Source organism: Cetorhinus maximus, chromosome 20 (assembly GCF_964194155.1).
Source record: "Cetorhinus maximus chromosome 20, sCetMax3.hap1.1, whole genome shotgun sequence".
Taxonomy (NCBI): Eukaryota; Metazoa; Chordata; class Chondrichthyes; order Lamniformes; family Cetorhinidae; genus Cetorhinus; species Cetorhinus maximus.
The window spans coordinates 28,582,977-28,595,243 of record NC_135898.1 but is presented as its reverse complement, the minus strand read 5'-3'; the positions used below and the strand labels follow the sequence as shown (position 1 = coordinate 28,595,243).

General features: G+C 41.3%; 1 protein-coding gene across 4 annotated transcripts in view; it reads right to left on the bottom strand.

Moving 5' to 3' along the window:
* Window positions 1-3,825: 3,825 nt before the first annotated feature.
* tspan15 (tetraspanin 15) overlaps window positions 3,826-12,267 on the bottom strand; it is a 225,293-nt gene continuing 216,851 nt past the window's right edge. For all 4 annotated transcript variants that reach the window (XM_078565822.1, XM_078565823.1, XM_078565824.1 and 1 more), the window contains one exon: window positions 3,826-4,790. In XM_078565822.1, coding sequence (XP_078421948.1) covers window positions 4,611-4,790 — 180 coding nt within the window. In that variant the 3' untranslated portion in view covers window positions 3,826-4,610. The remainder of the gene's footprint in view (window positions 4,791-12,267) is intronic.

Below are 12,267 nucleotides of genomic sequence, written 5' to 3'. Positions count from 1 at the left end.
TATTTTCTATATTTCTTGCTATTTTTCTCTCATGCTCCAATTTCGCTTTCTTTATTATTTTTTAGTCATCCTTTGCTGGTTTCTAAAGTTTTCCCAGTATTATACGTCTTCGCAGTATTATATACCTTTCCTTTCAATTTGATACCCCCATCCTTAACTTCCATAGTTACCTACGGATGGTGCATCCGTCTGGTAGATTCTTTCTTCCTCAATTGAATAGATTTTTGTTGAGAGTTATGAAATATCTCCTTAAATGTCTGACACTGCTTATCTACCGTCTTCCCTTTTAACATATTTTCTCATTCCACTTAAGCCAACTCTGTCTTCATACCCTTGTAACAGAGAAAGATGAGAGTTCAGGGCTAGGGCAGGAGCAAACTTAGGAAGTTTGGCTAGAGCTATGAGAAAGGAGGAAAGTGGCTGTGGCAGCTGAATGGATGGTCTCAGTCTTAGGTACTAAGAAGTCCATGGTTTGTTGTAGAGAACAGAAACTGAGAGATGATCCTGGAATAGTGAACAATTCTGGCAGAGGAAAGCAGAACTACACTGCTGTCTAGAGGCTTGCTCTCCTGCAGGGTAGTGGCAGGAGTGGACACAGATCAGTTTGCTGTCTTTCAGGATCATGCTACATCTGGCCCATCCAGCCTCACCTGCTTAGATGATAGAAGATGCACTGGACTGGGAATCCAGTGCATCACACAATGTTGTGGAACTTTTTGCGATCATAAAGAGGTATAGGATTATTTTGCTAAAAGTTCTTAGTATGCAGCTACCTTTACTTAGTGCTTCCAGTGAAGAAGCATCTATAAAGGAGCACTAGTGTCAGACTTGAGGAAACAGACAGCATACAAAGTCACCAAGGTGAAACATCATTACTTCTAGTGTATTAAATCCGGCTTCACTTTATTTTAACATTTTCTAAGGAGTTTCATTTTGCTAGTGTGGAATAAGGTACCAGATCAAAGGATTGGAATCAAAGGTATTTGAGGGAGTGTTGAGGAGAATGTTGGTGAAGACATTAGCACAGTGCATATCTCTTACTTAACTGATTGCTGAGGCCCTTAGGTAAACATACTCATTTCTTGGTGGTGTTGGTTGAGGAGGGGAAAGATTGACCATGACAGGAGGGCAGCTTCTTGATCTTTTTCCAATAATGTTATGGGATTTTAACCATAATCTGAAATCATCTGTAGAGGAAGACAAAGTTTTGATTTAAAGCCTCATCTAAAGGATGGAACTTTTTAATGATGTAGCAGCTGGTTAGAACAACATGAGCAGCAGCACTCCCGAACACATTAGTGATGGATCTCGTGGTGCTGCTCATGCTAAGCCTGTCATTGTGTGTTTTATAAGGAAGAGAATATGTAAAGCACAGTGAATTGGTCAGCTAGTAAAGTGCAACTGTGCAGATCTTTAAGGCTATAAGGTGAACTTGCCCTGAATCAGTAGATAGGTTGGAGAGAAGTCCAAGAGATTTTCATTCTGATTTAACTTGTTTAAGGCCACAAATTCTGACTGTCAAGTAAATAGAGTCTGATATGATTCATAGCTTAATTATTGCTTGTTTAGGGAATCATGCTCATCATTGTAGGTGCAGGTTAGAAAACATTACTAAATCACTGGCTTTTTTAAGATTGTTTCCTCTTTGCAACAATGTGATAACATCTTGGCTGGGACAAGTACACAGTGACATCCTAATTTTATATGTGAGTCAAGAATGAGCACAAAGTGGAGGTTCCAGGGCCATGAGCCTCTCTGTTGAAACGGAGCAAGAATTGTAATTGTCACAATACTGCACCCATTATGACAGCTGAGAGATTAGGGCAGTGTTACGAAACCCAGGTACCACCTTGTTTAAGGACCACACAGTGAATGTTTCAACATGCTGCTCTGTGCAATGCTGAATGATTGTCCTCATCATTCATGAGAGGCTAGAACAGAATGTCCCATAAAGACGGATATCAATGCAGATATTCTGGCTACCTGCACCTCCGAGCAGACAGGGTTGTGAAGGCATAGGCAAGGAAGATCCCAGGTTTTATCAGGCAGATTGCTATTCAGTTTAATAGGAGTGAACAATAAATGAAAACCTTTTACCCTTTTGTCTCTCTATGGAGCCAATTATTTTCTATTTCTCTACTGTCAGTTCAGTTCTTGGACAATGCAGTTATGCTCTGTGAGCACCTGTTTTTGTGGTGTAACAGAGATTCAATTTGGCCCTGGTACCTGTAAGAAGTTTGAAAGAAGTACAACAAAATTTCTTCTACTTCTTGGTGACACCAGGGCCCACTCTCTCCTTGTGAACCTGGCATTAAAAACTGAGGTGCGGCACTGCATCCCGTGGGCAGAGAGCAGAATGAACTTTGTGCGGTACAGTCACCACACTCTGTTACAAGCAGCTTATCTCATTATCCTGAATTTAAAACACATAAAATTAGTCATTGCTTGATACACTGATCAAACTGCACCACAATAAGCTGCACATTAAACTACTAGCCAGTGCTATATAATAGACTTTTCAATCAACTAAAATGTACTTAAAATGTTAATTGCTATATTAATTGATTTGTAATGCCTATAAATTAATGTTTTATTCTGAATCTTTTGCAAAAAAGAAAGCTCGTGCACTTAACAAGTGAAGAATGTAATGTTAAATGCTTCTGGCGAAGCACCTGTGTGTTAATGTTAGGAGCATTTGCACAATGTCCAATAATGTGGTCGCAGGAACTGGCTTCAACCAGAACTTTCCAATACCTATCCCTTTGGGCAGTTTAGTGCTGAACATGGGTAAACAGAAACAGGGGGTGGAATTTTCCCATCCGGGATGAAGTCCCGTGGCGGGACCAGGGACAGGGAGTGCTTCCCACTGCGGAGGCCGACAGGAAATCCCGTGGTTTCTTGTGGCCCTGGCATAATTAGTTATGCAGCTGGGCATTCCTGACACCTTGCTTGGCAGGGCAGGCTGAATGGTGCACGCTCTGCCGTCAGGTCCGGCCACCATATTTAAAAAGCCAAAGAAATGAGAGTGAGGCAAAGGCAACGGAAGAAGATCTCAGCAGCCTAAAGTGAATGTTTGAATATAGCCAAATCATATACTATAAACAAAATAACACATATTAATCAGTATGAAAATGTTAGGCTTGCATTTAACTTTAAAGAGGAACAGAAAATCAGTGATTCTTGAGAGTGTAAAATATTCAAGTAAAACTTTCCATTGGCGTCTTTAAATCTATGGAATATAAACCTGCTGATATTTAAGAAATTTATAAACCTTTGAAATGTAATTTTAAACAAAAACCTGTGTATATGGAATCTCAGGAAGACATACTAAACAATGTAAAATTTCAGTTAAAAAAACACAATTTTGTTACATCAAAATGAATCTTGCAAAAAACGTGAAAACTTGTAATCAGACCAAACTTCTGATGAACTTGTAGGGAATCTCCTGCCAGCTGTACATATCAGGAAATTGCCTAATCATTTTAATGGAAAGAATTATTACTGCTGAGATTTCCTGATGCATACTTCTCAGCAGGCAAAAGTCTTTGTGTACAGGTCATGGCAGCAAAATCGCTTTTTTAGTTTCATCCTTTTAGCAATTAGATACATAATGCAGTCAAAATAAAGAAAATAATTTAAAAAGCAGGAGGTACCTGTCAGTAGCAGTACAGTATTATGATTGCCTAAAATCCTGAATGATCACCTGATGGAACACAGATTGGTGTGGGATGAACCACATAAGCCCATAGTTTGTACGGGAATTGGGGGGTGGGGGGGTGGAACACAGCCAACTGCGGATACAGTTCCATACCCAAGGAGAGACCACATCTGCAATTCATCCCTGATCATAATGTACAAAAGGTACTTCTTCCTGATTATTGTCTCAGTTTGTAAGGTGTTGTTCAGTGTCACAATGTGGTGGAGTGCAAGTATGAAGCAGCCATCGCTACTAGAAAATGGTTATACTATTTCTAAGGGGTTGAACATTGTTTTAAGGTTTTCATGGTGAGAGCGGTAACATTGAGTCAGAAGATTTTATGGTAAACTCTGCAAACATTTGCAGTCACAAACCAGTTGTTCTCAAGACCAGGTATAGTAAAACAACAAGCCCTAGAGAATATGCAAATATAAGGTTACAACATGACAAGGAAGCATGTTTGCTCTGACACTAAAATGTGCTGTTCACAGGAAAGCATTTTCACAAAGTGCAGTGGGACATAGTGCTCCATATACATTAAATGGGAAGAACAGGAGCTTGGGAGTGTTACAAGGCAGTAAGAAATCTAAGAAGAGTACAGAAAATGGTGGTAATACACCCCAGGTCTTCCAGAATCTGAAAGCCTAAGAGCTGGATTTACAATTTGGGCACAGTCTCTGTTATCTCTGATCTTCACCCAAAACTGTGCACAATCTTCCCTCTGTTCAAATACTGAGAAACTGGCTGTGTAGTTCCAAAATTTTCTTTTCGTGATGGATTTGTATTATCTTTTTAAACTGCTGCAATGTGAACTCTCATTCTTTTGTCACTATCAGAATTCCTGGACTGTTACAGCCTTGTACTGCTCTCCCAGACACCAGTAAATCTATATAATTACCCCATACAACAAATCTCATACAACAGCATCGAGAGCAGGTAAACACCAGCAGCACCCTGTCCCCGATGTGCTTACATCTTCACACTGACGTTTGCTAGACGGTCCACTCATCAGGCCACTATCCACGGCATCATACTCATAGATGATATCTTCCAGCCGGCTGATATACAGCCAAGTTATTAAAACGCCAAAAAACTGAAAGACAGAGAACAAATGAACAGCAAATGAAAGGCAACAAGAGTGTTCAAACTGCACTATAAAGCTGCAGGGCTAGACACTAATTTATATTGGTTTCTACAGTCTTATTCAGAATAAGTTTATCCCAGGAAATGTTATTGTTTAAGGAGGTTTTGGAACAGATAACAACAAAAACAATGTACCAGCAAAGAATGACTAAAAAGTCATAAGGAGGGAGAAATTAGAGTATGAGTGAAAGCTAGTCAGAAATATAAAAACAGATAGTAAGAGATTTCATGACAATTTCTTAGAGCAGCACGTTCTCCAGCCAACCTGACAGCAGGCTATTCTAGATCTGGCAATGTACAATGAGACTGGGTTACTTAGTGACCTCATAGTAAAGGAGCCTCTAGGTAGCAGTGGTCATAGCATGTTTGAATTTCGCATTCAGTTTGAGGAAGAGTAGGTCTAAGACTAGTCTTTTAAACTTAAATTAAGGCAACTACAAGGGTTGGAAGACGGAGCTGGCCAAAATGATCTGAGAAAATAGATTAAGGGGTATGTCAGAAGAAATGCAGTGGCAAACATTTAAGGCATTTCATAACATGCAGCAAAGATATATTTCAGTAAGAAAGACTCTAGGAGACAAATGCAACATCTGTGGCTAGAATTAAGGAAGTTAAAGATAGTATCAAATTACAAGAAAAAGTGTACAATTCTGCAAGATTAGTGGTAGGTCAGAAGACTGGACAGAATGTAAAAAACCAGCAAAAGATGACTAAAAAAGTAATAAGGAGGGATAAATTAGAGTGTTAGAGGAAGCTAAAAACAGATAGAGTTTCTACAAGTATTTAAAGAGGAAAAGAGTAACTAAAGGGAATGCGGGTCCTCTACTGGGTGAGTCTGGGGAATTAATAATGGGAAATAAAGAAATGGCGGAAGTGTTGAACAGATGTTTTCTGTCTGTCTTCACTGTAGAAGACACAAATAACATTCCAGAAATACTTGTAAATCAAAAGGGAGGGAGCAACTTAAAACAATTACAATTACCAGGGAAAGGGTACTGAGCAAACTATTATAACTAAAGGCTGATTAGTCACCAGGAACTGTTGGACTTCATCCTCAGGTCCTAAAAGAAGTGGCTGCTGAGATAGATGGCTTGGTTGTAATTTTACAAAATTTCCTTGATTCTGGAAAGGTCCAATCAGATTGGAAAGTAGCAAGTGTAACTCATCTATTCAAGAAAGAAAGGAGACAGACAGCAGGTAACTTCAGCGCAGTTAGCCTAACACCTGTCATAGGGGAAATACTAGAATCTATTCTTAAGGAGGGTACAGCAGGGCACTCAGAAAATCGGAATGCAATTAGGTAGAGTTAACATGGTTTTGTGAAAGGGAAATCATGTTTGACTAATTTATTAGAGTTCTTTGAGGAAGTGACAAGCAATGTGGATAAAGGGGAGTCTGTAGATGTGGTGTACTTCGATTTCAAAATGACGTTTGATAAGGTGCCACATTAAAGGTTACTACACAAAATAAGAGTTCATGGTGTAGGGGTGAGATATTATCATGAGTAGAGGATTGGTTGACGATTAGAAAGCAGAGGGTCGTGTGGGTCACTTTTGGATTGGAAAGCTTTAACCAGTAGAGTGCCACAGGGATCGGTGCAGGGGCCTCAACTACTTACAATTTACATCAATGACTTAGATGAAGGGATTGCATGTATTGCTAAATTTGCTGATGACATAAAGTTAGAGAGGAAAGTAAATTGTGAGGAAGATATAAAGAGTCTACAAATTGATTTAGATCGGGTAAGTGCATGGGCAAAACTTGGCAGATGGGGTATTGGTAAGAAAATGTGAACTTGTCCACTTTGGCAGGAAGAATAGAAAAGCAATATATTATTTAAATGGAGAGAGATTGCAAAACCGCAGTGCAGAGGGATCTGGATGTCCTCGTACATAAACAACAAAAAATGCAGATGCAGTGAGTGATTAGGAAGGCAAATGGGATGTTGTTGTTTATTGCAAGAGGGATGGGCTATACGAGTAGGGAAATTTCGCTACAATTGTATAGGGCATTGGTGAGACCAGATCTGGAGTGCTGTGTACAGTTCTGGTCTCCTTATTTGAGAAAGGATATAATAGAATTAGAAGCAGTTCAAAGAAGGTTCACTCGACTGATTCCTGGTACGAAAGGGCTATCTTCTGAGGATAAGTTGGATGTTTTGGGTCTGTATCCATTGGTGTTTAGAAGAATTAGAGGTTATCTTATTGAAACATGCAAGATCCTAAGGGGAATTGACAGGGTGAATACTGAGATGATGTTTTCCCCTGTGGGAGAGACTAGAACTAGGGGACACAGTTTAAAAATAAAGGGGCTCCTATTTAAGCTGGAGGTGAAGAGAAGTGTTTTCTCCCTGGGGGTCATTAGTTTGCGGAAATTTCTTCCCTAGAGAGATGTGGAGGCTGGGTTATTGAATATTTTTAAGGCTGTTAGATTGACTCCTTTTCTAATCAAGAATCTAAGGGTATGGGGTGGACAGGAAAGTGGAGTTGAGGCCACAATCAGATCAGCCATGATCTTATCAAATGGCAGAGCAGGCTCAAGGGGTCAAATGGTCTACTCCTGCTCCAAATTTGTATGTCCATGTGAACTTTTATACCGTGTCTTTAACGTAGTAGAACACCTGAAGTTACAAAGGGATCAGGCTGGAGTTCCATACGTTCTTGAGCAAATCTGTCCAATTTTCTGTCCACAATTCAAGTCACAACTTGTATTTATATAACATCTTTAACACAGAACAATGTCCCAAGATACTCCACAGGGGAGTAGTCAAACAAAAATTGACACTGAGTCACAGTGAAAAAAGACTAAAAGTTTGGTCCAAGAAGTAGGTTTTAAGGAATGTCTAAAAGGAGGAGTGAGAGTCAGAGACGTTTTGAGAAGTGGGTCTTTCTATAGAATTCAGGGCAAGGGTGGGAAAAATCTCAGGGGAGATTGGGTTGGTGGGCTTGGGAAAGGAGGGAATCGGCAGGGGCAGCTGAATAGATGGTCTCAATCTTGGTGACAGAGAAGTGTTCTAAGCTCCTTGCACTTGTTGTTAGAGCTGAGGATAGAGGGGACTGGGGTTTAAGGAGATGGTCTGTTCAGAAGAAAATTCAGGAGCTATCTTTGAATTTCTGGAAGGTCCTGGAGTAGTTGTGAAACTTCATGTATAAATATTCAAATCTGAGTCCCTTGGTGTTATGAGAGCAAAGATGGGTATGTACCAAGGGGAACAACCAGGGTGGGAGAGCTTAAGGTTTTTACAGGGAACAAGGGCACCAAAAGTGAAGGTGATGTTGTTATTGAGCAGATCTGTAGTTGCAGAGTTGAATGGTGAATGGAAGGTCATAGAATAGAGAGTTTCAATGTACCACCATAAGTGACTTGTGGGGTAGGGTATTTTCAAAGGGGCTGACAGAAGGAAATGGGGTTTTGAAGGAGGAAAGGAAATGTGAGTGGTGATGAATATGAGGAAGTGGTCAGAGATTGCCTTGTCTGTGTCTGAGGCAGCAGCAAGAGAGAGGCCATGTGAGATGGTGATGTGGAGGCCATGACTGTGAATTTTCAGAAATATTCAGAATATGGCAAAAACACACAGCAGATCTGTCTGCCTTTCAAATAGAAAAGAAGGATCAGGTAGGGAGTCTTTGGCACAACTAGTTCCATCAGGTATGTTAAGCTACCTTTTGTCCATTAATTGCCAGTAGAATCATCATGTATTTTCATCATTCTCTGCTTTTACTTAAGCTCTCTGCTTTATTTCTTAAAGATTAAACATTTTTAGATATTTAATTTAAGGACATCTTGCAGGTCCAGAAATAAAGCGACTAATTTTGTGTAAGAATCATAACAATAAAGAATAAGATTTTGAAATATTGGGCTGAATTCTCTGTGCGCGTTGGCGTCGGGTGTGTTTGGCGGCGTGAGTGGACAATATGGCGAGAAGACCAAAAATCAGTTTCACGACATCGTGAAACCAGTCTGCAATTGTCCGCTATGCCCGTCAATGGCAGGCTGCGTTTCCCACGTTGGACGTCAGGAGCTTCATTGTAATACATCTGCATATCATTACAAGCCCAGATCACCAGAATCATCCCCCCACACTGGATCATCTGAGCATGTCAGCATGATGGCACGCTGACGTGTTTCACAACTGTACATAAGCGACATGTACCTGGCGAGCTGCACTTGGCTCGGATCTTTGAGGTTTTTTTGCCTACTTGTCTTCGGGCATCAAGGCGAGGGCTGTAATGGAGAAGGGGGGTATCCCAGGGTGTGTGTGGGGGCACACGTTGATCTGTGCAAGTGGCCTCAAAGTTGTGAGGGCTGAGGAGGCAGTTTCCAGAGGAGATGAGGCCAGATGGACATGTGAGGGCATGTGTGAGAGAATGGGTGGTGATGTCTCTTCAGCTGGCAGTGAATGAGATGCTAGTGAATGTGTGATGGGCTTGTGAGTATATGAGTTTAGAGTGATGAGATGGTTGCTTTACCTTGGCAGCACAGATGAGATCATTCACCCTCTTTCTGCACTGGATGGACAACCTCTTCTGTGCAGCATTGGCACTGACCACCACTGCCACTGCCGCCCAAGCTGGAGTGGTGAGGTTGCTGGACCTCCTGCGGCCAGAGCAGGGGTGGAGGACATCAGGGTCGGCCTCTAAAAGGCACTCCAGTGACAGGTCACTGAACTCTTCTTGGCCTTCAGGGCCATGTCTTCACTGGGGTAGTCCTGGGCTGTAAGCATTAAGAACTGTGTGCATGGCTGCAGTTTAGATATGGCACCCAGAGTGAGGAAACGGAGAGGTAACAGTGTGGCGGGCAATTCAGAGGCTGCCCGCCAGCAAGATGGCGTGTTTCCTGTGGCTGCATAATTAATGGGGTGGGATTGGGATGATATGGCGTGAAAAGCTGCCATTGCGGCCGACAGGTAAAACGTCCTTTTTCCCCACCTGCTACCGCACTTGGTGCAAATCCATTATCTGCTCTTCATGGAAGAGCAAGGAAACTTTGAAAGTGAAAATGACATTTTCTTTGATCTCTCCCAACTAATGTCAGCAAACACATTTAAATAGTATTCAGGCCAACACCAGTAAAGCACATTAATCATTTATCTGTTGTTTGTGGCATCTTGCTGTTCTTACAAAGGCTGCCATATTTGCTTACAGTGTAACAGGGACAGCACTTGAAAGTAATTCAATGGCTGTAAAGCATCTGAAGGCATATGCTGAGGGCATATCTTCAACAGGTACATTTGAAAAGAAAACTGTCCAAGAAAACTATCACTCATCTCAGAAATTTAGAACAACCAGGAAACCACATAAATAATACCTAGTTTTGAAGGACTATGCTACTATTCCAATTTGAGGAAAGTACTGAATAAAGTACTGATTTAAGCAGAACCTTTTGGTAACACAGGGGTAAATTTTCTTGTCTGGGCACTAAGGCTGTGAACTCTAAGCTTTATGCATGTATAAGTTGGACAATACTGGTCAAAAATTGACCAAATTTTACCAACATGCTTCACAAGGCCAAAAGAAATTTTCAAAGTAAACTGCACAGCTGAATGCTGCAAGATGTTTTTCACAGATAAAGAAGGTCTTGGACAAGGGGAAGCTGCTGAGATTGTAACTTGTACACGACACGCCTAAGCGTAAGTGGATGGGAGCATCTGGAAAGCAACTCTTAGCCATTATTCACATTGCTCAGGGACATTATGAGTTTGGGGAAATGGTCTAAACTGGAGTTCTTTGGAGAGGTTAGGTATTCTTTTGGAGAGGTCAAGTACCCCTTTAGGATTTTAAGAATAGATATGAATGTGTGTAAAAGGTGGATTATGTCAGTGGAACTGTCAGGCTGTCAATCATTTAAATCTCCTGCCCTTTAAATTTTGAAAAAAAAAACAGCCTGCTGTCACTCTGTTGAAAAAAAGTGCTTGCAAATTCAATAGATGTCTGTTAACATAAGTCTGAGGGCTATCACTATAGTATTAGTATTGCTTGACTGCTTCCACAGCCTATCATTATCACAGTGGGGAGCCTGTATCTTCACAGTTTTACTGGCAGCTCCAATTGGTTATAAAGGGATTTGATGTGGGGCTATGAATACAAATGTTTGTTTTTATAAGGGATTAAGTACTTGAAATGATTTAAATGTATTGACTGAGCTTTTAACAATGAGTGTCTTTCATAATATAATGAAGTCTGTAATGGATATATAGAACTTTATTTTATTTCATCTCAGCATGGCTCCTGATGCCTTTTTAAAATTTATTTATTAATGGGATATGGGCATTGCTGGCTAGGCCAGCATTTGTTGACCATCCCTAATTGCCATTAAGAAGGCGGTGATGAGCTGCCTTCTTGAACTGCTGCAGTCCATGTGGTACAGGCACACTCACAGTGCTGTTAGGGAGGGAGTTCCAGGATTTTGACCCAGTGACAGTGAAGGAACGGCGATACAGTTCCAAATCAAGATGGTGTGTGGCTTGGAGGGGGATTTCCAGGTGATGGTGTTCCCAAGTATCTGCTGCCCTTGTCCTTCTAGCTGTTAAAGGTCGTGGATTTGAAAGGTGATGTCGAAGGAGCCTTGGTGAATTTCTGAAGTGCATCTTGTAGTTGGTGCACACTGCTCCCACATGTGCGTCGGTGGTGGAGGGTGTGAATATTTAGGATGGGGTGCCAATCAAAGCGGCTGCTTTGTCCTGGATGGTGACGCGCTTCCTGAGTGTTGTTGGAGCTGCATTCATCCAGGCAAGTGAAGAGTATTCCATCAGATGGTAGATGGTGGACAGGCTTTGGGGAGTCAGGAGGTGAGTTACTCAACACAGAATTCCCAGCCTCTGACCTGCTCTTGTAGACTCAGTATTTATATAGCTAGTCCAGTTCAGTAACACCTCAGCCATGCCTCTTGCCTCCATGTGTAAATCCCCTTTTTGGTCCCTAATTGGCCATACGCCTCTTTTTACCATCCTCTTAGTATTTGTGTGCCGATAGAAGACTTTGAGATTTATGTTGGCTGCCAGTCTTTTCTCATAACCCCTCTTTGATTCTTTTATTTTGCTTTTCCACCTCCCCTCTGATTCTTTTGTATTCCGCTTGGTTCTCAATTATATTTTCTACCTGACACCTGTCATAAACACACTTTTTCTTCTTTATCTTAATTTCTATCTTGTTTTTGATCCAGGGAGCTCTGGGTTTGTTTGCCCTACCATTCCCTTTTGAGGGAATATACCTTGACTGTGCCCGAACCATTTCTTCTTTGAAGGTAGCCCATTGTTCAGCTACAGTTTTTTCCTGCCAACCATTGGTTCCAGTCTATCTGGCCCAGCTCCGTTCTTGACCCATTGAAGTTAGCTCTCCCCCAGTTGATTATTCTTACTCTGGATTCTTACTCTTTCCTATTCTTTCCACCCCTTATTCTAAAAGCTACCTTTACCCTCCTCCCTCAAG